The 27,070-nt window shown below is 41.3% G+C and overlaps 1 protein-coding gene across 1 annotated transcript in view; it reads left to right on the top strand.

The window, feature by feature from the left end:
• The window catches only part of LOC138504843 (sodium/nucleoside cotransporter 2-like), a 239,484-nt gene that overhangs the window by 166,992 nt on the left and 45,422 nt on the right, over window positions 1–27,070 (top strand). Inside the window, exons 8-10 of the mRNA XM_069625280.1 lie at window positions 339–416; window positions 22,603–22,683; window positions 23,730–23,810. Of these exons, the coding sequence (XP_069481381.1) occupies window positions 339–416; window positions 22,603–22,683; window positions 23,730–23,810 (240 nt within the window). The remainder of the gene's footprint in view (window positions 1–338; window positions 417–22,602; window positions 22,684–23,729; window positions 23,811–27,070) is intronic.

Here is a 27,070-nt window from a genome sequence, read left to right on the forward strand (position 1 = left end):
TGTTAGAGGTCACCCATGTGACCCAAGGCCCGACAAAGGCAGGCGGGTGGCATGCTGCACCCACACATGAAGGTTGGCTCCCCTGCGCCTGCAGGGGGGAGCAGTTCCATTCTCACATATAATTGATGTCAGGGTGCAAGGGCGAGGGGGCAGGTTTCAGTCTTTTCCATCACTTGTGCAATGGACAACCATGTGGGGAAGAGAGAGTGTCTGTGTTTCAGTCACACATGTCCCTGGTGACAGGAAGCAGGGGGGATGGATCCGTTATTGCTGATGTCTTGAGTTGACTCTCCAAGATGGTCAATGCTGTTCACTGCACTCCATTCCTTCTCTTTCAGACTTTTCTGGATTATACCAAGGTTGGCTCTGGGTTCGTCTTCGGAGAAGCTTTGATCAAAGATGTCTTTGCTTTTCAGGTGAGACTAAAAATGCCCTTTTGCATACCTGTAAACTATGTACTAGAGCTATAACACCAATGAGTCGACACGTTATGTCTCTAAACGAGCAGTATTCTGTATCCCAAAATGAGCATCCTCAAAGAAGTAAGCAATAATACAAGTTATAGGGGCCAATGCTCAAGCTGAATGTTTTTACTCTGGGTTATGACATCAAAACTTTGGCCTATCGGTATCGGATTGGTATAGCATTGGTACTTATTGGCACAGGATTGGTACTTGTTGATAAAGGATTGATACCTATCGGTACAGTAATCTCTCATTGAATCATGATTTTGTGATAACGTCTTCATCCCATGAGAATTCATATATAGTGGGCATCGTCCCATGGCTGAGACATAGCACTCTAATACAGGGTAATCACTACTGTCTACCTACTAACACCTGAAGCATGATTCCACTCTATAGCAGTCATTATTCATGATCCACTCTCTGAAGCGACTGTGTTCTCATAGTAAAAAGCAAAACCCCAAATAAATAAATAAATAAATCCATAAATAAATAATGATATCACTATGGTCTTTATGACAGTGCACATACTCTGATTTTAGCGTCTAAGCTTGTTTTCTTTGTAAAGACAAGAGTTAGGGTGGTCGGCACCACTTTAGGCTTCATGTCTGTGTTCTGGAGAAAATAGGGTGGTAATGAGATAGTAGCCTGAGCCTAAATGTCCCCAGGTCCTCTGTGAGGGCTGAGAGATGCTATCACGCTGGTCCTGCCCCGACTTTGGGGCTGATTGCTATGACACTCTGGGTTTTTACCCTTCATTCATCCTTCATTCATAATTAATTCTTTATTTGGGGGGGAGGCATAGCCACAATTGGCATGTGTGCTTGATTAGCCTAAAAAAGACCTGCATTTGAAGATGCCAAGTGAAATAGCAGCAGCAGTAGTGAGATGGGAGCAGAGCGGCGATGTTACCTCCCTCTTCCCTGACCAGGTCTATGTTCCAGTGCCCCAGATCTTCTCACGCTACATTAATGATTTTATCTATGAAATATCCAGTCTAGAGCAGGGACACACACATTTAATGATCTATGCATTGGTGTTTTACTATTTGCAGATGATATTATAGCAATGTCCAAGTCACCAATGGGCCGCCGCAAGCAATTTGTACTGCTTCAGGATCTGTGCCACCTTTGGGGACTTGCTATCAACTCAAGGAAAACCAACTGTATGGTCTGTCCTCCACAGAAATGGTTAGCAATGAGTGTATCTCTCAATGGAATTTATATAGCTGCATCTGTGAGTTTTGATTTATTGAGGATCCTAAATTTTGTTTGGGCATGCTATTGTTGGCAAAATATGAAGCTTCCTGAAATAAAGACAACACTCACAAATGTGATTTCTGCACCACACTAATAGAAGATAGAATATACATCCTGTTTATATACCCCTTTAGAATTACATTCTAAAGAAAACCTGGCTTAAACCTGTTCTATGAGGCAGCCATTCTAGCTCCTAAGTAGACCACTTAGGTTTTGCAACTCTACTGTGGAGAGACAGGTGCCATATGCTGCTACCTTTATAGATAAAGTTTGGTACAAGAGGTCACACTTTCTATAATTAGTGTCATAGTCCGCAAGTGGTAGCATGAGGACACACTTTAAAAAGGATTCAATTATACCGGACCATAACATGTAAATCTGAAAATTAATGATGAAATGATGAGTAAGCATTCGATAGTCTTTCTACTTGATGCATTTGTTGCTAGCAGAGAATTATTCTGAGGTCTTATATACTGTGTGTCCAATATTTTGAATGCTGGAATTTATGGATGCATTTGGTTGATTTTCAATGTATTATGCTTGTATAATAAGTATTATTTGTCAATGTTTGAGTACGGATATCTTTGATAGGTTATGTTATTGTGATTTATGCAGCGCACCGCTGCCATTTTCATGGTCTCCAGGCACTCTTTCAGATCTGAAAAAGAAGGAGGGCTGGGAGGGCTGAGTTAGTGGGAAAGAGATGGAAGGCACTAGAGAGCTTTGATGTGCTCTTGGTAGCTTCAGCTTTGGAAAAAATGGTCGCTGTATGCTAGGTTTGTTTTTAGTTGGTAAGGGTTAGGTGGTTTTTTGTTGTATGAGTGTGTGTGGGATGATTTGTGTGTAATTGTTTCAGTTTTCTGTAGTATGTTGTATTTAGTTGGGTGTTGCTGAGTGTGTGCATTTTGTGGTGGTTGTAGGTTTCTGCTGTGATAGAGATATGTGTGTGTTTTCAATTCAATTTCATAAGCTTTGTTCAGCATGAATGCCATCAAAGCACCATGTTTGGTGTTTGACAGTGAGTATGCAGGGTATTGGAAAGTTTTTAGATGTGTTAGAGATGTTAGTATTATTTACCCTTCTGTGCTGTGGTTATGTCGGCCTGGCAGGGTTCATATTCTTCTCTGGTTTTTGTTAAAATGCGTTATTTCATTGGGGCATCCAGGTTTTCAGTTCATTAAGTTTTGGTTGTATTGGGTGTTTCTCTTATGTTGTGTTGGCTGTTTCCTTTCTACGGTACTTCCTGTTTAGCTCAGTGAGTTAAAGAGCCATGTTTTGTTTTAATATTCTGAATTTTAGGTGGCCTTCTGTTATGCATATATTGTTTGGGAGTGAATTCCAACATTTTGTAGAGAAGCAGGCGAATGCTGATCCACTAAATTTCTGCTTTGGGCATTGTTTTGGTTCGAGTGGATGTTGTTGCTGGACCTTAGTGTCTGGTTTGGTTTGTAGATTTGTTTCTGTATGAATTCCACTCCTTGTTCGTTGATTGCTCTGTGGGTTATGCAAAGTGTTTTAAAGAAAATTCTCCTTTTGGCTGGTAGCCAATATAGGGTTCTCATTGATGGTGTGATGTCTTAGTGAGTCTGAGGATTAGTCTTGCTGCTGCATTCTGTATGTGCTGTAGTTTTTTGTCAAGGTAGTTGGGCATTCCGAGATAGATGCTGTTGGCATAATCTATTGTTGACATGACGAGGGAGATGATGGCCAGTGCTCTATGTGGGAGAGTAAAGAAATGGTACTATCCACTTGACTGAGTGTAGGTTGAACGAGCACATCTTTTCTACTGTGTTGATTTGCAGTTCGAGTGTTAAGTCATTGTCCATTAATATGCCAAGATTTTTAACCACTTTAGAAGGTTCCAGTCGATTTCCCATTTTGGTAGGCCATGGAATGTGGTGTTGGTTTGACGGGTTGTGTGATCATGATATCTGTTTTGTCCAGGTTGAGTTAAAAGGCTGTTGTATATGTTTGCGAGGCGGTTCATAAGGGCTGGTTCTTGTTCTCCACTAGTGTTGATTTTGTAGATGATTTGTGTGTCTTCTGCGCATTCGTGGCAAATTGGACAATGTCTTTTGATGAGGTTGATGTGAGCGGTCATGTAGATGTTGAAAAGCGGTGGTGAGAGTGATGAGTCTTGTGGAACTCAGCAAGTTGTTGTGTGAGGTGCTTATTTGGAGGGAGTTAGGCATGTTGTTTTGGTTCTTTCAGCTAGGAAGGATTTTAACCACAGTACCCCTGTGTTGCCGATTCCTATTTCTTTGAGTATTTTGATGAGTGTTTCATTGTGGACTGTGTCGAAGGCTGCTGAGAGATCTTGTAGTATTAGTGCTGATGTGTAGTTGGAGTCTGCGTTGGATTTTAGATCATCCCATATAGATAGTAATGCTGTTTCCATCCTTCTCATGGGTCTGAAGCTGACTTATGCCTGGTCTAGTATCCGATTGTTTTCTACATGTTCCAGGATTTGTTCATATACATAGCTCTCTAGGAGTTTTGCCAGGTATGGTATGTTTGAAATTGGGCCGTAGTTGGTTGGGCCTTCCATGGTTCCCGTGGGTCTTTAAGGATTGGCTTGATGTATGCTAATTCAAGGCTTGTGGTACATTTTCTGTTGCTAGTGAATACTGAGGAGGTTGTAGAATTATTTTGCAGGTGTTTTTGGGTGAGGATGGTCTGGTGGGCAAGGATCGCTGGTGGGCCGGCTCTGTCGCTTTGTTCACAAGACTTGTGAGTTTTTCTGTCAAAATTGGTGAGTACCTGTTTGGTCTTGTAGTTGGTTAAGACATTGGTTAGGGGAATTGTTTGTGTTTTTGGGCATGAACTTTATGACTTGCTGGATGTTTGATTTTGTATTTGAAGTGGTCTGCAAGGTCATCGCAATGTTTTTTGAGGGTGTTGGTGTGTTGCTGCAGGCAGTTGGGCTTTTACTTAGTGTGTTGATGATGTTGAACATCTCTTTCTGGGTGTTGCTGGTGTTGTGATACGTTTGTTGCAATATTTTCTTTGATTTGATTATTTTGCTTTATTTAGTCTCCTCTGTCTTTGGTATGTGATTTTTGTTCTGTGGATCGTAGTTTTTCTTCCATTCTTGTTTTAGTTTCCTGATAGTTTTCTTCAGAGCTCTGAGGTGGGGTGTGCACAATCTCCCCATTGTTTTCTTTAGTGACGGGGTAAATGGTTTTTCCGGGGCGATGTCATCTAGTCTTTTTGTCATTCATTTTTGGATTGGCTCAGTTCTTACTTTGATGTTGGATAAGTTCAAGACGGTGATTGGGGCTTAATGGATTCATTCTGGTGTTTAGTTCCACAATGTTAGGTGAAGATATGCTTTTAGAGGATCAGGTGTATGATGTGCTGCATTATATTATAATTTATTATGAATTAAATTAATGAAAGCTGCAACCCTGCACATATTTTTTCATCCCCTTCATACCACAAAAGTGTGTGTGTGGGGTGTGATTTTATAATGTGTGAATATTGCTCAATATTTAATGTATTTGCTTTTTGTAATTTACAAATCCTCGTACAATAAAAGCTGATGAAGAGAAAATATTAAAGGGAAAGAGTCCTTTTACTATTTCGACAGTGGTGAGCTGCGCATCCGAGTTGGTTTTGGGGGGAGGTGTGAGATGAGGCATTTGACGGGACTCGGGTGGGAAGTGTGGTAGCGGTACCAGGGGAAAAGGGGACCAGGGCACTGATGGCAGAAAATAAACAAGTTGGATCCAAGGCAGAGGCAATGGCGGCTGGAATGGAACGTAGGCGGATACTGTCAGATTCCACCCGCGGTTGTGGCCTCCCCCCAGGTGCTAATGATGGTTTCTGTAAGAGGCATGTAGAATGTGTAATTAATGAAACTCAGTGGACAATAGTCTACATTTTAAAATGTTACTGATGGAGTGAAGTCACAGCAGAAGATCATTTTATTCAGCTGCGGTAAGGTATGAGAACGTACGGGCCACTTTCCCTGAGAGACGGAAAGGAAGGATTGGAGACTGAAATTGATTAGATCAGCACGGAGACCAGGAGCAACAATAACGAGAGAAGCAATAAACAAAAAAAAGTAACCTCTGCTTCGGAATATAGTGCTTAAACAGAGTGCAACATTTGATTGGAAGCCAATGTAGTGAGCTCAGGACAGGTGTACAGTGAGTTTGACACGGGCGTTAGTAATATAGTGGCTTGGCATTCATGGATAGGCTGTAGCTGCCATATGTTGGACTAAGGTAGGCCAAGATAGAACGTAGTATTTGAATCCAAGCAGTCCACAATAATGGCTGACCCAACCACTGTGCACACTAAGAGAAAGAGAAAAGGAAGAAATTGCTTATTGATTGAGGTGACAAAAAACCACCTTAAACAAAGAGGAAACATATATTTCTATAATAGAGATCCCAACCCCTTTGTTCAGTTCGCGGAAAGTGCTGTGTTCCCGCCGTGAAGAGTGCTTGTATGAATTCAGTTGTCAAATGTGCTGACAACCGTATTTGGTCCAAAACCATTTATCAATAAACATATGTACCGGAGTGCCTTCTGTCTCAACTGGAGAAGTGGGAGTGCAAAGGCCAGCAAAAGCGGTGGTAGGTAATCGCTCCCGGGAGGCCAGAGTAGACATTCATGCAACCCATGACCCACCCTCGCATATGCCAATCATACCTACGAAGGAGGCAACGGACAGCAACTTTATGACATTGAGGAAACTGCATAGTGCCGGACTCCACTCTGGGATTGGTGCCAAACTTCCTAGAACTTCCCCCTGAAGCTCTCCCCTTGGTGGGAATAATTGTGAATGCCCCAAACTGGTTGTAGGTGTTTGATCAACAAAACGACCCAGTGGATTCATTCTAATATTTATGCAAGACCCGTTGACCCCACCAAATATTAATGCTCAAAAGGTGCTGTGGGTTGGTCTAACAAATATGCAGAAGGTGACTGCTTAGTGGTAACTTTTATGCAACCTTCTGTTACGGACTATGTTATGGACTATGTGGTCAATTCCAATCTGTGTTCACCAGGTGGTAAACATTGTGCGTGGATGGTCCGTTGAGTCACTTTTATGCGGGATGTGGCGTTATGGTGAATTAGGCTCATACCAAAGGTTCAAAGGCAGCTCCTTGCAGTGTTCCCTGCAGTGTAGACTGCCCTATCACAGGCTCAAATACAATGGAATTTGGTAATATGGTACAGTCTCTGTGTTGTGCGGGTTCTGGGGATGCAGCACAGCTGGTACCTGCGCTGCCCCAGACCAATCGTTATGAGTGTCTCAGTGGGATGGATGATATTGAATGATCATCGCAGCCAGGGCCCGCTGCATGTTACTTATCTGACACCCTTAATGGCTCCCCTACTGCTTCTCCCAAGATCCGGTCACTGGATCAGTCTTTGGTGGTCCTGTCATGGAACGTGGCAGGAGAATCTAGGCTTGCCAGCGCAGAGACCTTCTCCCTTTTTTGAAAAAGCAAACATAATCGTCCTCCAGGAGATGTGGCCACAGGAGGAAGTATGTTTGGATGGTTTTGTGGCACAGTCAGTGGTGGCTCAGAGAAATAAGAGGTTGCGTAACTATGAAGGTTTGTGCACACTGGTCAAATCTAACCTTGTGAGCAGGTCATTCCCACTGGACTCTTTCCTCCAGGTGTTTAGAATATGCAGAGTTGGCTTGAATGATTTAATGCTGGTCCACTTGAATAATAGCCCCCACACCGAGCATGCGAGAAATTGACTTTTTATTTTATCATCTGTGATGGAGGGCTTTGCCCTCCTGATAGCCTCACAAAACATGTTTCTCATTATGGGGGGATTTCAGTGTCAAGCTGGGTGAAGGGTTGGATAATACATTGTACGATGACTCTGAGGCTGCCTTGGTGGGGATCCCCACACCTGTTAAGTGGGATGGTAGAACCTATGCGGAAGGACTGAGGCTGTGGCACTATCTTTTGATTGTGGGCTGCGAACTGTTAATGGGCGCTTTACTGGTGACATTCCTGGTAAACCCACATTTTCTTCGGCATTGGGTCACTCTACAATTGATAATCTTTGTGTCCTGGTTAAATCTTGGGATGCAGTTGTGGGTTTTGAAGTGGTGGGCAACATCTGCATTGATAATTTTCCAATCAGGCTTGAACTGAAAATAGCGAGAAGGTGTGCCCCGTCTCTGCAGTAGTACCTTCCTGAGGTGTCTTTGGATGCCTGTAGGGCCAGCGAGGCTCAAATAGAAGGCAATCGAGAGGAGGTTTTGTTGTGGAAAGGAGTCCAGACTAATCACAGTGAACTGGAATCACAGTGAATTTGTTTTTTGCATATCTGGGTGACCAGAGTATTAACCAAACTGAAGTAAGATCTGTAATGTATAATATAACCAACACATTTTCCCTAGTGGCAGGCAGAGAGAAGGGTCAGTCGGGTCGTGCTGGTTTGAATCAGAATGAACAGGAGCAAGATCGGGGCTACTTACAACATTAAAAATTCCTTTGACCCCCAAAACCGCCATTGTTGGTGCCAGGTCTCTCTTCAAGAAGGCAATGGCCAAGAGGAAAAGGCCATTGAAATTGACATGTGGGATGCATGAGTACGAGCGTCAGCTAACAATGACTCTAAACTCTTTCTCTTTTGAGAGATAGTGAACAAAGGGCCTTAATAGCCATCAAGTGCCAAAAGTGGCCCGGATAATGTCCCGGCTGATCTGTTCCTATCTGATACGTGGGTGCCAGTCCTGGGCCTGGGTTTTAATGCAATCTGTGCAGGGGGCATGATCCCGAAGGTCCTAGTCGCACGCCATTGTCCAGCCTATATATAAGAAAGGACCACAGGCTTTACTGGCCTCATATAGGCCTATATCCCTCCTGGATTCAATCTTTAAAATCTTTGGGTGTGCTATTTTAGCCCGATGGGAGGCATGGGCAGTGGGTAGTTACATTCTATCACCTGTAGAGCTGGGGTTCAGACCATGTCTCATTACTTCCGACTAGTCTATGAGCCTCATGAGTGGTGTTCCATTCGGTGTATGTCAAGGAGGAGCCCATCTATCTAGCCTTCATGGAATTGAGCCCGGCGTTTGACAAGGTCAATCATGCCAAGCTTTAGCACATGCTCAGATCCATGAACTGCCCACAGGCTCTGGTTAAACTTTTGGTTAGACTGCACCGTACAACCCAAGCCCGTGTGAGGAGTGGTGCCAATGGATGATGCACTGCCTCTTTCCCTGTGGAGTTGGGGTTGTCAGGGCTGCGCCCTGACCCCCTACTCTTTTGTTTATATATTAATGGCTTGCATGAAGATCTGCTAACTTCCACACCAGATGTCCCTTGGTTGGGTAGCCTGTCTCTGCCACTTGATGTACGCTGACAATATGGTCCTAACGGCATGTAGCCCCAGAGCATTGCAAAGACTTACCCACGATTATACCTCCTTTAAGGATGTCTTGGGCCTTACACTGAACAATCAGCTGTAATCGCCTGTTGCAACGGGAAGCATACTATAAAGCTTCAGGCAATGTTCTACAAGGGTGTACAGATTCCCACGGTGTATCATTTTGATTATGTAGGGGTCAGGTTTTCCTCCAACTTTAGTCCTGATCCCCATGTGTGCAAACAAATGGCAAGATTCAAACAGGTGATGGGCGGAGTAACCAGGGACATGGGTTTGTTCAAGACCAAACCAATTCTGTTGGTGCTAAAGACATATAATGGCAAAGCAGTCTTAGTTGCCAGGTTTGACATGGAGCTGTGGGGCTAAAGCAACGTCAACTCTATCCAGGTGGTGGAGAACAATTATTTCAAGAAGGTTTTGGGCCTGCTCATGTTCGACCACCAATTTTGGTGTACATTTAAAACTAGGCTGCAAATTTATTAGTGACAAGCTCAGCACGGCCTGTTCTTCATTGCTTTAGACTATGGGTAATGTCAAGGCTGTTCTGGCCTAGGAGCTAATCAGATATCTGATCATTAAAGATCCTAGCGGGAGGATTTCCTGGTTGAGATATGTCAAGGCAAAACTTGCAGAAGTTCATGGGGCTAATTTGTACCCACCACTTGACATTCTAAATGTTGGTGAAATGCAAACTATGCCAATGAGGGTCTTTTTGTATACTGAGGAGAAGAGAAAGCCCTGTGAGATCCTGAAACCCCAAAATGGGAGGCTGGTAATTATTATGGCATCTGATGTACAGAGTTACCTGCTATGGGTTGAGGCCCCTTCTCAGCAAATACCGATACCAAAGGCACGTTTTGATCGTGTCTTCTAACGAGCCATGATGGCAGCATGGTCCAGAGACACGGTCAACCAATAATGCCCTTTGTTCAATGCACCCCAGGAGGCTCTGCACCATCTTCTGTTTTTCTACCTCGGGTATACAAGGTCAAGAGGGCAAATACTTAAACGATTGTTATGGGAGTTGGGGTTTGTTCAGTATCAAACTGCATTGACCGATTTGCTGCATGTGGAGTCACCCCGTGAAGTATGCATTGTACACCAGGAAGCATCTAATGAAATCTTTGTGACCTGGAAATCTGTGGTTGAATTGTATGGATTTTAGCCTGTGTGCCAACGTTTTTATATGTGATATTGTTATCTGTGTATTGTTTTTATGGAATCTGTGGTGTGATTCCACAATAAACTTATGATTGACTGAATAAACATATGATAGTGGCAATAAACAAGAAACAATTGTTGCTACAGTTTCTTTATCTTAATGACATGAAGTGCTGCGCTAGCAAAATCTATATTTCTAAAGCAAATACTATGACAGCAGGGGCGTTGCTAGGGGGGGGCTTAGGGGGCTATAGCCCCTGATCTTTTGGTTGTAGCACCGGATAGAATCTCAGGAGCTACAGCCAAAAGACTAGCTAGCCCCCAGTCCCAACAGTTCCGACATCAGCTTAGCCCCAGACCTAGCAACTCCCCTGTATGACAGGGAATAAAACAGAACTATATGATATATTAGAGCACATTTTTATTTTCTCTTTAATCAACAGAAAGTGTGGAGCCCAGGCTTTAGGCACTAGTAGAAGACTGCTTTCCATGCTTCTTCTTTGTTCTTCTCACATATTCCAGCTCTCTAGCTTATCACCAAGATCGCAATGCAGGTGCTAACTGACTGGAATCAGAAAACATCTTATCCGTAACACAAGCTGATTTCGGAATAGGCATGGGAACTATTGATCAAAGATTTACATTATTACACACAAAAAATTGTATTAGTGCATTTGGAAGAACATTGTCAACCTTTCACACTACATATTATACATACTAGAGAGATACAGAAAAACAATTCAATTATTCTCTTATAAAAAACCTATTATTCCTAGTACAATTCATAATACAAAAAAAACAGAAAGCAATGCAATTATTCACTTATCAAAACTCTAAAATGATTTGATCATTCTGTTTGGCCCTTCAATTACTTCCTAGGCTGAAAGATCTTCTAACATAAAAGATGCAATTCAACATTTCATTATACTGCATCTACTTAAAATGTATGGCTAAAATAATTCCATTTATTCTATTTCACTTAGGTGCTTCATACCGTTAAAATGTTCATATTAATCATTATCTTTTATTAGATATTTCAATTGCAAAATATGCAGAGGCAAGACATAAGAGGTTATCCCTGATGTGTATAGATTTAAATGCAGGCTCTTCCTATGCAAATTGTGAGTGACTTTGCAAGTCAATGGCAAATGCGGAATGGGATCATACATTAATAGAGCTCATAAATGTGTTCCATGAAGACAATACAGTTTCTGTTCACTTTGGAGAAAATGTGGAAACAATAAGATCTTTTGTTTTTTTTACAGTAGTAAGGCATGGGTAAGACCTTGCACCAACATGTTTCAACCTTTCATCAACCATTAAGGTTGGATGCTCTATTGATTGATGCCAAGCCACCCCTCTCTATTGCTCTTCATGAACAACACTGTTTTAATAGTGTGTACTGCAATAGCTCTGAGGGGCCTTTTGGAAGGTTTCCTTTTCTATTGCAAATTGTAGTCTCTTGTGATAAACACTTCAAAGGACAAAGATAGTGCAGTGGGGACATCGGGCAAGGCTTGAAAATGTGGCTCAAGAGTTTGATTGAAGAAATGGTATTTGAACATATCACCTCCTTTGAAGATTTAGCCATTCTCCCTTCCAGGATCGTGTCATGGCAACTTAAGTAACATCTAAATACCCCTCAACACTATGTATAGACCATTTTGAAATTTAGCAATACGTTTGGTGGTTTGGTGATTAGCCATTCAAAGTTTTCAAAGCAAAGGCTGTGTCTGCAACTATATATGGGTGGAAACGTGAGAACAGAATTCCCTAAATTTGATGGATACACTAGCTGCGCCTCCAAAATGGAATTTCTGTGTTCTGTACTTAAAGTTCCACGTTACATTTGTTGTAAAAGTTTTGGTGAGAAATTGACGGTGGCACACTTTGTAGAAAAGGCAAATCTGTGCCACTTATTTCATGGGGCTAAGAGTCCAATGTCTTCTTGTCTAATATAAAATCAAATGGTTAAAATGTGTGCAAAAAACACTAATTTCCTATACTTAATAAACTATTCAGAAAAAAACATAAACCTTCTAGAATCTTTTTTTTTGTATTTCAGAAAAATGCTTTCAGGAAAGGAAGCAAAACATTACATAAATAGAGCAATACATTTGTCAACAGGATACTGACAATTACAAAGTTAATACAACTTCCTATGCAACCTTCTGAGGTCATATCTATCCATGAGAATAATTTTAGGTAGGCAAATAGGTATTGTGAACAAACTAATCACTAGCAGATACCGGTTTCATATTTCTAAGACAGACAAATGGCAAATAAAATAACTTAATCATAAAGAAAATTAAAAATATAAAACACTATATTTTACAGGATCATAAAATTTAGCATACAGTCTCCAAGAAGGTCATTATTTTAAGTTATTGTTTGAGCAAACAGGTGCTGTTTTAGTTTTAGTAAAAAGTTCAAAATAGTAATATTTGGCAGTATTATTTCCCACCAACTCACAGGGAAGCCCATTTAAAACTCTTGTAAAAGATGTTTTAATTACTCATTATTATTACCCACATTATGGTACTTATTTCCCATTGTGGCATGAGTGGTTTGGAAGACCATCACACTTCCATAAAGTGGCCGCTTCTCCATTTTGAATGCACGCACTCTATGGATTGTGCTGTCCTTGCATCCTCATCTCCTATTGAGAGGGAAACATCAGGGAACCTCAACAGGGAACAAATGGTTGAGAGCCAAGCTGGGGTTTGGAAGGGGGGATTGAGTACAGCTGGGACACCCACATGTTTGGGGTTAACAGCACAAGTCAAGGAACCACAAGTTGCACCCAGGCATGTGTATTCTCTAAATGGGCCCCAGACAGGGTCGGACTGGCCTATTGGACAATCGGGCAATGTCCAAACCAAAAATGCAAAATGCTGGTGTGGGCCAGTTTTTTGGGTCAAACTGGGCCACTTATCTGGCCAATGTGGGCCAGTTTATGTTACTTCACCACCCAGCTAGTAGCTTTGACCAGTGTTACTGAATACATATTCTTTAACATGCATGATTTCCATCCTATTTTATCAACACACTCCCCCTTGGGTACTATTCAAACAGTCTGTCACAAAAGGAATGAAATGCCATTTGCAACTGTGGGCCACTTTTTCTTTGGGGCCTGAGTCAATTTTATGCCCCAGTCCAGTCCGACCCTGCCCCCAGAAATGATCGTATCAATCGAGGTCATCTTCTTTCGAATACTCTGTGGAGCTTATCCCAAAGCAAACCCTATGTTTGATTAAAAAATCGTTTGATCCTTAAAAAAACACTTATGGTTATTGCTATATCTGATTTCTAGTAAAAGGCAAGACCCACTGCATGCGAACAGGCATTGACTTGGGGCTGAGAATATGAAATGTAAGCTAGCAAGCGTAGTACCCTGACTATTTTGATCTATGAAACCAAACATCCAACCAATCTGCTCAGGGAAATTGGAAGGTGGGTATTGCAACAGTTTGAGAGATCACTATGTTAAATTTAGGCTCAAGGTTTCACCTATGGCAGCACTTTTTGCTAAACAAATTTCTGAAACTGCCCTTTCTTCTTGTAGAGACACTTAAAAAGGAACCCACTTCCCGCTATGTAGTACAGAACTTACATCGCTGAGGGATGTTCCCATTTGAAAACTACATTTTTTAAAATCGTCATCTACATGGATGCTTTGGTAGAAGTTTGCAATGGCCCAGTATTTATATAGATGTTCCATGGTCACTATGAACCAAACATGAAATACTATGCCAAACCATGGCCTCACTGCAAAGCAGCATCTATTCATGCACATTTTAGATAAATTATGTTATTAATCGATGAGGATAAATATTTCTAGTGCATTGACGAAAAATATGGCATCCATCTTAGAATGAAAGTTTTTTTATGATTTTATTCCTGATTGATATTTGAAAAAAAAGATTCATTGTACGTATATATTGGATGATCTCATCTTGCAATTTAAAGGAATATTTATTCAGAATACACACAACTAACAAAGTAATAAAGATACGTAAGCCTGAGGTTATATCAACTGACCTAACAGTAACATCCCGGAAGTAAGATCAACATCAAAGATAAGTTGCTGGAGACAGTCAAATACTTTGACAAAGTTTTCATTAGATTCACATTGTTTATGTCGAAAAAGCCATAGATGTTTTATCGCAAATTCCGATGTAGTGTCCCCTTTGTTATTTCAAAAAGAGAAGTTTTGTGAGTTTTTCAACCCCTATTTTTGTTTGGCGCTGGTCCTAACCACAGGGTCTTGGAGCATCTTAGATGGTTCAAATATTGAAAAAGGCGGGAGTAGAAAAAACAATCTATTAGGACGAAGTGGTGGCGGCCAATATATGGAACTGAAATCTGCTCTCGTGCTAATTGATGCATGTGAGCTTCCACTGGAAAGTGATTCTTCAAGTCCTTGGAGTAGCAAAGGCCAAGTCCGCAACACACCATGTCAATGAACGTCTGGCTCGGACTAAAGAATCAGATAGCAGCAAAACCACTAAGACTTACCCATCAGACATCACACCAGCGAAGGCAAAAAGCCTTTCTTTTTAAACAGGATCACTAGCAGTTCCTCGCAAAGCGTATCTGTGGAGTGTGACCGCGGTTGCAATTTGTGGAATCTATCGATAAGATAGAGGAAAGATCCCGTTGATGCTTTTATTATACAATATGCAAATTGCAAATGATGAAGGGAGATACAATCTTACCTTCGACTACCAGTCTATTTAGTATTATTGCAGAGAGACCTTTTTTTTAACAAGGGGAGGTTTGGTGATTTGTACCAGAGTCTGTTATGAGTATTCAACATGACCTTGCTCTGTCCAAATGCAAATGCCGTGGTGCTCAATCGTCTATAGCCATACTGTATGGTGTCTTCCATACGTGTAATATTGTTAGGAAGGACTGGCTTTAAGAATGTGAAAAAAGGCCTAGGACAAGAATAAGAACAAGAATGGTAAGATTTCCAATGCATCTCGGCCAGGCTTTCAATGAAAAGTAGCAGGCAGTGCAGCAGTGAACTACATAGGGTGTGTCTGCAGATTGCCTGCAGAGAGTACAAGTTTTCTATGTTAGTCCGCAGAAGGCACACACAGGGATGGACTGTGAATGTGCAGTGATAATGACTGCAGGGAGAGAATGAGGGAAACTAAGGCTATCAATACTGGGTACCAGGATGATGAACTTCAACCCACTCACTGATAGAGTAACTGAGTTGGGTGTCCCCTTTGCATGAGCTGGGCAGGACGCAGCACTGTCACATGGCCATGCATTCTCTATTACGCGTAGACCCACGGTATCCTCTTGGAACCACCCATATGTACAGACATCAAGTTTCTGACTGGACACGTTTCTAAAAACAACTGCTATGCATTAACTGAAGCTCTTATTAAGCAGACATTCCGAGACACCAGCGGTTTTTATGTTTATAATTGGTCATTAATAACGCACTTAATACCCAGTGGCGTTTAAGCGTGGATGCGGGATCGAACCTGTGTTGCTCTGCGTCGTCTAGTTTCCAAGGCGAACGCGTTACCCCTGAGCTATCCTCCCAAGGAGGTGGGCGGGGAAATGTTCAGATACAAAAAAAAAACATCCTATAGTCGTTTTGCTTTAAAGAATGCCACCTATAACTAACACACGCATGACTCATTTCGTTCATGATGATGTCCAAGGTTGATGAAAAGGATAAAAGGAAAGGTAAGAAAAAATAAATAAAAAGAAACAGTGGTGTTAGTGGTAGAGAAAGGGGTTATGTCAAAGACTACGGATAAGTGAGGAGTGGTGAAAGAGCTGCTGGCAGTAAAGTTCAATGAACATGTGGTCACAAAACAGGGTATGGGCATTATTCTGTAGAAAAAGCATAGGCACATGAAAAATTATAAAAGGAGCAGCAAAAGGTAAAAATGAAAGGATGAACAGGACAGAATAGTAAGGTTGCCCAGCATCTGTTGGGCGTGGCATTTGGCAGGAGTCGAATAAATAGTTTCTAATTTTTATATGACAAATGCACTGAACATCCTGATTAGGACAGAACTGCAGCCATGATCGTTGAAAACACAGTCGCAAAAGCCTATAATTAGTTGGCACAGAACTAACAGGGAGCATAAGGTTGTGCGGCTATGGAAAAAGTCCCTGTTCAGAACGAGGCTGTGCTCCATACAGGGATGTGGAGCATCAGACTCCACAACGAGGCTTAGCCTCATTCTAAGCATAAGAGAAGTCATGTGGGTAATTGAAAAACAAGATCCCGAAGCTTATGCATAATTGGCCAAATCACTTGAAGCAAAGGGAACATGTAATGTGATTAGGTTAAAACGTTGTCAATATACAGCGTTCCAATTACAATGCTTGAAAGTACATCAATAATGGGTTTATATGTCTTTCTGTACAGAGAGGAAGAGTTCTAGTAGTTTGGACTGGACTACTTTCCTTATAGGCTGGGCCAAAACTGATTTGCATATGATCAGTTCTGAAAGTGAGTGAATGTGCTAAACATTTGTGGAATGTACAGCTGCCCAGTCAAATTCCCAGTGGTTATGATTGATTCAAAATCTTTCATCTGTTACTTTTTTGGTGGGTTTTCATCTTCAAATTATTATTAAACACTGGGGTAATGGCACCAACCTGATGTCACTCCGCACCCAGTAGTCGGTATTGACTGTGTAAATTGTGGTGTTGCAGACTCTGGAGGGACAGAGGTTAAGACCCCACCTCTCACAATTGATGTATGAAACACACCTCCAACAATTGATTCTGCGCCACACTTAAGAGAATACACTTTAGAAAAATGCTTGTCTAATAATCAGAAACATAGTCTGGAAAATAAATCACATTTGGGTCCATAGGTGACACGTGTTTCGGCAGAAAGATCATTGCCTTTTTCACACCAGGGCTTTCTGAATCACATAGATACAATGACACTTGTACTATTAACCACACATTTATGGTGATGTAACAGTAGTAATGGATGATTCAGTCATTGACATGTTTTTGGATAGAGCATTGTAGAAAGAGAAACAGGAAGGGGGATGGGGAAGGATTCAGAGGCATTAAGAAAAATTGCAAACAAAATGTTTAGAAGCACGTCTTATTTAGTACAGAAACTAGAATTGTAGAGTAGGCATAAAAGGTAAGTAAAAAATGTCTCACACGCAAATCATTGAAAAATCTGGCACATTAACACCTCTATTTCAGAAGTTTTCACATTGTGCAAATACTTAATATTAGACAAAAGATGGTGTGATGCGTGTGAGATACTGTGTTTTAAAGTTGGTGTTATATTACAGATTGTGGTTCTTGTAAGTATTGTGAAACGAATATTGGTGAGGCACGGTTATACTACTTGTCTTATAGTCAGCCTCGAAATGCATTATTTAGAGAAAATAGTAAAAAAAATCAATAAGAACATGGTTTTAGTTGGACAATACTTGTTGTGTGTCTGCAAGCCTTAAACAACATGCATAATGAACGTTTTAGTTTCCCAACTGTGCATAGATGAATAAATGTGTGAATTTGAACTCTCCAAATATAGAGACAAAGAGCAATGTCATAAAGAGTGGCAGTCTATGTGTGTTTAAGAACAAAAAACGATCGCTGTTAGTGCCTGGCGTGTTATGCCTGAGGAAAGTAATACACACGCGCTCGCGCGGCCATTTGAACATATCATTTGCAAGATGTAATTAAAAGATGTATACTGAATGCCAGCTTCGAATTTCCGTCATTGTTAATGCGCAACGTAATGCGCCGAATTATTAAACCGAACGTATCTTTTCAATACCATGCATTGAGGAGAGTGAACGTACAATTCTCGAGAAACATTATATATAAGTACACACGTGTTTGAAAGGCACAATATGAACTACAACATACCTCCAAATGCAGGTCTGTGCAGCGCATCAGCTGTGGACCGTCCCGACAATACACCAGTGTTTAACTTGTGTTATTAGTGTTGTGTTTGGTTGCTGTGGCAACATTTGGAGTCCCTCTTCAGTTTCCATCCCCTGAATTAGATAGACGCCATGTTTTGACTAGTGTTATTAGTGTTGTGCTTGGTTGCCGCAGCAACATCTGGAGTCCCTCTTCAGTTTCCATCCCCTGAATTAGATAAACGCCATGTTTTGGGGATCATGAATATTGGGCAATGCGAACTGTGTTGTGAAAAGAGGAAACAAAAACCTTAGTGACAGCACAATATTCCTGTCAGTGAAACTCAGTGGAACTAAATCAATTACCCACTAATGTGATAGCATCTGCGGATATTCGCAATGAAGAGATGTTCTATCGCATATATATATATGAAGTAAAAAGCAATTGCCTCACCAAGTTCTCGTTGTGTTTGGGTTGTGCTTTTACATTATGTATAATTTGTAATTTTAAATGTAAATTTTACATTTGTGTGTTCCTTGGGGGATACCAGGCTGTATATATTAGAGTTGCAAATCAAAATAATTTAAGGTTCTAATGTCACTGTTAGGGCTAAATGGTATGCACTGAAAATTTATTACATTGGAGTTGAGATTGAATCAGGTCTCAACAAATTTGAAACACATGTCTCATGTTGGCCAATCCAACATGTTACTTTTGGATTGGGAGTAAGTCAGCAACTGAGGATTGTGTCAGTGTGCGAAAAGGTGAAAATGAATAAAAAACTTAAATTGTTCCAAAGCAGAAAGATACTTTACAAAAATGATGCTTTATAGAAAAGAATATATCTCGCTGTTTATGTTCAAGCCTTGTTTCAAAGTTCGGAAGTGGCAAATCAGGTGGGCTTCAATTTGTCGTAACATAATTTCAAGGTTCCCGCCCCTTTTGCCCAGGCTGATATTTTTAAGACCAATTAATCGAATGTCTCTCTTCTCATCCAACTGGTGTGGTTCGCCAAAGGCAGCATTACGTTTTGACTGCCAATTCCTGAAAGATGTTCACAGATCCGAGTCCGAAGTTCCCGGATCGTACTTCCAATGTAGATTAAATTGCATGCGCAAATTATAGCGTATACCACACATTTTGTTTTGTAGTTTATATTTTGATTAATTTTGGTCTCTTTGCCAAATTTGTCCCAAAACACAGTCGTTTTTTCATGCACATACTGGCACATCGAACAGGTGGCACACTTTCTGACCCCAAAGTTTTCCTTATTGAGCCAGGTAGTGTGTTGGTTACTTGTGTCTGATGGAAGAAAAGAAGGGCTCAATTGGTTTCTTAAAGTGGGAGCCTTTTTGAAAATAATGTGAGGGCCCTTTTGGATGAGTCCAGATATATGAGGATCAAGTTGCAGTATATGCCAGTTACGTTTCAAAATTCTTTTGATTGCAAAATGATCATGGTTGTAGGTTGTAATAAAGAGCACTCCTTCTGGTTGAGGGAAATCTTTAATCGGTTGGTCTGTCAATGTTTGGGCTTTTGATAATAGAGTAGCTTTTGCTTGTGCTTTTTTGATGTGCTTAGGAAGATAACCCCTCTCTCTGAAACGCGAGGAAAGTAGATTTCATTCTTTGTCAAATTGTGCTTGTTCTTCGCAGTTTCTGTGAGCCTGAATGAATTCTCCAACCAGTATGTTATTCTTAACGCATTGTTGATGACAGCTGGTGGCAAATAGAGTGGAATTGACCTTTGTAGATTTTCGGAAGGTCTTGGTATGTAGTTGATTGTTTTCTACATAGATCGTTAGGTCCAGAATGAGGATGAGGAGAAAAAGTTCGTATTCATCAAGCACCCCAGAATGCCAACAATATATTTTTTACCGAAGGTGCACAAACCCTTTAACCTGATTCTGGAAGGCAGACCGATCGTGAGTGGAAATGGATGGACAACTGAACATTTAGCAGCATACATTGACAGTTTACTGAGACCAGAAGTACCCAAATTAAAGGCCTACCTTAAGGACACTGCCCATAGCATCCAAATATTACAACAAATTGTTTGGCAACCTGATTATGTCCTTGCAACCATGGATATGTGTGCCCTATATACCTCAATACCTAAACACGTGTCACCTATGGGCACAAATGTGATTTATTTTCCAGACTATGTTTCTGATTATTAAACAAGCATTTTTCTAAAGTGTACTCTCTTAAGTGTGGCACAGAATCAATTGTTGGAGGTGTGTTTCATACATTCATCTTCAAATGCATATTTCCTTATTATGCACCACAGATCACAATAGCCACCTCTTTCCCCCCACATTTTCTCACCTCGTAGATGCAATAAGTAAACTACATTTTTTATTGGACAACATTTTTTTGCGTCTGTACCCTGAATAACCTGTGTACTGTGCATTGAATTTTGAACCGGGGCTTGCAGGTACTAATGAATACATGCCCATCAGCCCTAGTTTTTGGCGGTCAAAATGTGACAATACCACAGATGGTCCCCCACAGATGATATGTATGCCATACACTGGTCTTAATGAAAACAAAGCAGTCCATATTCCTGTGGTCATGTTCCGGCAAAAGCACAAGACAAAACTCATCACCGGGTGGCACAAATTTGTATACTCCAATTGACAGTTTCACCTGACAGGGCAAGGGCATAAATAGGCTCAGACAGGCCTATAGGGCAAAAGCGAAAGGCCAGAACGAATGGCCTGGCACAACAGAGAGGGTCAGTTTCCTCACCCCACGTGGGGCACTTTAGAAACAGTGCCGGTTGGAGTTTTAGCTTGTTTTACTGACCTATTGTGTTTTAACAGGCACAATTTCCACACACATTTTATCAAAAATCCACCCCCTTGTTGGACATTACTGAAAATGATTGTTGTGAAAATTGACGAATGGCAAACTGTAATGTAGTTATTTTTTTTTCTTTTCCCACTCAAACTCAGGACTCTGCACATAAAGGTTCTCAGTGATCTTCCCGCTCTGGTTGTCAACCCTCCCAGTGTAGGGAATGGGCGGGGGGGCAAATAAAAGTTTACTGAAATCCATAGTAAAGCCTTTGATGAGAGTTCAATTATAAGACTATTTGCAACCATTGATTGGCGTCTGAACTGGGAAGAAGGTTATTATGGTTTAAGTAAAGAATTTGAACACATGATGGATCAATGGGTTTGGTGTCACTACTTTTCCCATCTGACAGTGTTTAAATCATACTCATGTGCCAGAAATGTTATACACTTATAATCACAAACTTATCTGCTGTTATGCCCTTCCCAAGTGTACACAGATGTATTCTTTTGCTGTGCATTAATCGTCTCCCATTGTTAATCGGTCCAGCCTTAAAATGACCCTTAGAGACAAGAAGCCGCCACATGTGTAAGAATTACGTCATATTAGAGACTACCAAACATGTGCTAATGGAGTGTTGCAAATTAGGACCTCAGAGAATAGGTTCATGATTTAGAATCAATTAAAGACATATCCTTTTGGAAATATTGTATGAACACTAAGAGCAACAGTCTGCACTTTGCAATTTACAGAGTTTGGTCGATTGTGATCTAAAATTTAGATTAGACATTTGGTCTATGAATTTATAATTAATTGTTTAGGATTGTATTGTGTATTTAATTGGTATGTTTAGAGTGTTAATGAATGTATGATTAAGAATTGTAGTGTGTTGTTATTGTATGCATATTTTTTATTGTTTTTGAAATGTGTCAAGTTTTAAACTAAAACACATTAAAATTAAATTTAAAAAAGAAATCCACACAGTAATACTAACCATATTTTGTATTTGTGCATTTGATAAACATGATCTTTATACAAAACATAGAACATTTTAACATTTCATAACATAACATATGCATCAGGACCCATTTCACACCCCAATCTCTTTCAGAATTCCATAACATATTTTGATGACTGAGAAATTGATCAATAGATCACCCCTTCCTTCATGGAGGTATGCCATAATGTACTCCCCAACACATCGTGACTCCCCAAATGGTGATTACTCATACATCGTCATCTCACACAAAGGCAATCTTATGAAATTTAATATTAGATGCTTCATAGTTTCGACGGCACCGTCACCTTTGCAAATTCTACAGAACCGATCATTCTGAGGAGTATTTGAATAAACCCCCAGCACTCCAAATGTCAGTAAGATATTACATGTCAGTAGCAAACATTACACATTTGGTTTTACAGATGTTTACGACAAAGCCTGGGTTTTAAAGACTGGGTTTTAGGGTCACTCAAAATTGTCAAGGAAAGCACTTCTCGTTCAAAGATAGTGACTGAACAGAAGCCCGGACAAAAAAGATTAACCTCTTTACTGAAAATATGCGTGTTCAGTATGCAGAACAGCCAAAATACTTTTGTTTTTCCATTACAGATGAGTTGAAGATGGGAGTCTTTTGAGGGTTCACTCACAGTGCACTTACTTTTTCCCCGCAGGCTCTGCCTATAGTCGTATTCTTCAGCTGTGTGATGTCCGTGCTGTATTTTCTCGGCCTCATGCAGTGGGTCATCCTCAAGGTAAGGCACGGTGGAGAATTATATTTCAAAAGTTGCTAAATCGGGGCCTAACAGGGACAGTTCTATGTGATGATGCCAACTTTTCAATGCGCCCGGCAATCAACCCCACCAATTTTTACTGTGGCTATAATCCTGCAACTCTCTCCCTCTCCCACCTACCTTCTAAACACCTTCCCCTTTCCTCAGTTTATAGTGGGATGAACAAGAATGCTGCAGTGGGGTGTTTATGCCCGGGGCAGGAAGCCGGCAAATTGATCTATTACAGTTTAATTTAGTTTTGTTTACTCCATTTATGAAAATGCAGCATTTGCCCTTAAACATCTTGGTTCTATAGATCCACAAAGTTAGCCCAAGCAGAACTGCCTAGACAGTGTGAAGCCATGTTTGAGTGTTTCTACCAAATGCTGTATGGCATAGTTACTCCTTACATGGCCCTCCGGATGCTTGGGCTTCAACTTCCATGATTGCGAGCCTGCATTGTCAATGGTGAAGGATCATGGGAGATGTAGGCCAAACATATGCTCTGGTGGTAAAGAGTTCCAGATCTGCGCAGAAATGGATGAGGAAGGGCCTGTATCCCAGGTCGCTATCCATAACATAATACCGGATTCAGATCTTCCTCTTATGGCAAAAATCAGTTTCTTTTCATCTTCACACTCTTTGCTGACTAATTAAATTCTACATGACAGAACAAAAGATTGTGATAATGCATGCCTTTATAGCATTTGGGCTCCATTTTTTAAATTCTGTATACTTGGCACTTCCAAAAAGGCTAGTTGAATTGTAGCTCCATATTGAACATTCTGTGGCTTGCTTTATTTTTTGCCAAAACAGAAGTGATCAAATCTTTCTGATTCCCAGATAGGGACATTGTTCAAAGTGATGTGGCTAGTGAAACCACCAGGTCACAATATTGGCCGACATATCGTAAAAATCAGGTTTTGCAAGTATGCACCCAGAAGCAACCTTAATTCTACAATCTTCTGCTCTGTCGAGGAGGTTGTTGGTGTGTAATGAGTGTAATGGTGCCTTTTTTCCCTTTATAGATTTCCTGGCTGATGCAAGTCACAATGGGGACCACAGCCACTGAGACGCTGAGCGTTGCTGGGAACATCTTTGTAGGACAGGTAAAATGAGTTATATAAAAAAAAAAAAATAATTACACTCTTCACTTCCTTCATACACTTTTGTATGACTGTAACACTCCTTAACCAGCTTGCGGACACCCTCCAGGGTCACATGCATACTCTATAAATTGGTAAAAGCGAATAAAATAAATACAAATAATCAAGTTTTAACGTTAACTAAGGGCTCCAATTAAATTAGATTTGCATACAACTTAAGACATTTTGGATCAACATGCTTGCTTGTTTCATTCTATTCGAATTGATTGAGTAGATGCTCTCACAGCTTGATGGTCCCATTAGAGGGTTTTCATCCTGTGGGTGATGTTGTATTTGGCCACAAAGGGAGGTACTTGTCTTTTCTTGGTTATTGTAACACGCCCCTATTGGCCAAGTTTGGTTGAGTTTTAGGGTTCCTGTATTCTTTCTCCCACATCCAGTTTCTGGCACTCTTATTGCTCTCTGCCTCAATCTTGTGCTTTAGGGGTACTCTCGCCCTTTTCTTTCTCTCTCAGTCTATTGGACCTATGCGATTCCCAAATCATATTTTCTCTCCACCAGTCTTCTGGGCTGGGCTTAAGGGTTTCTGATGCCCTCTTTTCTCTCTTCCAGTCTCTGGGCTATAGCTCTTGGTTAGCTCCTGGTTGTGTCTTGAGGAAGCAAAGACTCTTGCAGACAGTAGGGTGTTGCCTTCACATTCTGTGAAAGCTGGCATAGCTTCCCCAGGAGCATTGGGTAGAGTTGAGAAGCCTGGACTATCCCCAGCTTTCTCAGTGACCCAAACAACATTCTGTGATTTCCTACAGAATGGGAGTGCCTCCTCCTGGATGTCTCTCTGTTCTAATCTCGGTCCTCCTTGATGTTGCTCCGCTTCTTGTGCCTCCTCTCACAGTGGATCCAGCCCTATTGGTTCATGGTATGTCCCCTACTCTTTTCCTTCGGCCCCACTACACCCACAAGCCACTTTAAACCCTCAGTCTACTGGCACCTGCCCTTCTTCCCCCATATCTTCCTGTTCTCCACCAATCTTATCCTTATCAGCTCTCACCACCTCCCGATGTTCCACAACATCCATTATACCTTTCCCTATCACCTACTCCTGTTTTTCACCCACCTACTACATTTTCCTTTGGATACCATCTCCTGTTGTTCAACACCCCCTGCCCTACTTTCTGTTACCACTTTCTCTTTGTTTCCACAAACCTCTTCTTTATCCATGTTGCCCACCACCTCCCGAGGTTCACAAATCACCCCCTCAATTCCTCCTTCCCTCTCCTTCTGCTGTTGATATTTTTCCTCTTTAATTCCTTCTTCTACCTCCTTCTGTGGTTAACACCCCACTTCCTTGTGATATAAATATCTCTCCTCCTTAATTTCTTCATCCCCTTCCTTCTGATGTTGAGGCTTCTCCTACTTACATCCTTCTTCCACCTCGCCTCCTTACTTCCTCCTTCTGTACTCAAAACTCCTCATTCTCCTCTGCAGCCTCCTTTCCACTTTGGGGCTCCTCCTTCTCTCTGCCCACCTCCAAAACCACTCCAGCAGCTCCTTCTACAAACACACACACTGTCTGACTCAGGGCCTGGGCTTATTTAGCCCTGTAAGCCCTCCTCATGGGCCAAACTATCCATGATTGGCTGCACCTGTGTTGGCAAATTATTGTGTGAGTGAGATTGGCTATAGGCAATGGGTTCAGCTGTGCTCTTTATTCGGCGGGTGAACTGAGTTTTTAAATTGCTGGTCCATTTTGGATTTCATAGATGTTATTGACATGGTTTGCAGGGAGCCACAGGAATTCGCCAGGCACTGCCTCACCACCCCTGGTATGGGTACGTGAACTCACTGGCAAGCGTAGAGTATCTCAATCTCGCTTGCCTGGCTGTGAATTGCTACGTTCATGGAGCAAGCACTGCCATCTCTGTCAGAGCCATCTCTGGTCCTTCGCAAACTCACTCAAAAATCCACGGAGAACCTGATGTTTGTGTGGGTTCAAGCACGGGACAGTGATTTGTTAATGAAGTATTATGTTACTTGGACCCAAATCAAAGTCTCCTTTTCTTAAAGGGTCAAGGTTTTCATAATGGTGCTCTATAACATGGGGGTTTTGCTTGGCTGTAAGGTAATAGGACTGCTTGAACGTGGTTGCTTATTGACCATTCCTTAACCAGGTTGTCTCTTGGAGGTGGCTTAAAGGGCCAGTATCATCATCGCATTCTCTGTGATTGTCCTCTGCCTCAAAGGGGAGGCTAAGTGGAGGTGACCATTGATGCTTCCCACCCCCTGGGACCATCATCCTTTAGCTTGGGGAAGTACCTAACATTTTGGTCAACCCACTAGCAGTAATTGTCATCAGTTAGCAGACTTTGTCACAATACAAACATACATATGCCATGAACATAAAAGAATGCCAGCAAGGATGCATAAGAAACCAGCAGGGCAAGTGCAATATAGCCAGATGACAGGTAAAAAGTACAAAGAGGAAATGAAAACATTGGATTACAGAATGGAAGGACCCTGCAGAAGACCTTAAACAGTATACATTTCAGGAAGAAAATTATCTACAGCCTTAACCAATAAATATAATTTGCCGGTGCAAGATGCAGCTCTGCTACATCCTGAAATGTCTTTTTAGCAGAACTGCTAACAGTAGTATTGGAGGTGGGGTACTATGAGAACGTGATATTATTTTGCAAGCGATGACAGTCGATTAAGCAGAAGTGCAACAAGTATGGTTTCCTTTAGATTGAAAATGAGAGCAATTGAGTAATCAGCGTATCACATCTAGAGCTGTTCAAACTGTACTGAGATTAGGGTTTATATGTTATTCAATCTTATACTATATTTGTGTAGCGCCCCCTGCTATTGGTTATGGCATCGGAGCGTTTTAGGTAGGATGGCCCTTCAGCAGATTGTAGCCTGAATAGTGGAGAGAAAGGAGCCTTGCAATGTATGCAGAAGTAATTTTAGTTTAAGCAACTGTTCAAAATAGAAGAGCTGCCTAGTGTATAGATGTCAGAAGCCGACGAGTTGATAAAGAAGAGGGGTGACATGTATTGAAATGGTTAGGCCTTTGTAATATTTTGTGGGACTCAGCTTTATGCTGTGGGATACAGCACTACAGGAGGAAAGGTAGCAGGAATACAATGTGTAAGAACCCCCTTGGGCAACTGTCTACAGTTGAGGGCTCTGCTATATACTACATGCAGCACACATGCACAATGAATGATAGGCATTCACATGCAAATTTAAGGACACTTGTAGAA

The sequence above is a fragment of the Ambystoma mexicanum genome, chromosome 11, assembly GCF_040938575.1.
Source record: "Ambystoma mexicanum isolate Mex_15411 chromosome 11, UKY_AmexF1_1, whole genome shotgun sequence".
NCBI lineage: Eukaryota > Metazoa > Chordata > Amphibia > Caudata > Ambystomatidae > Ambystoma > Ambystoma mexicanum.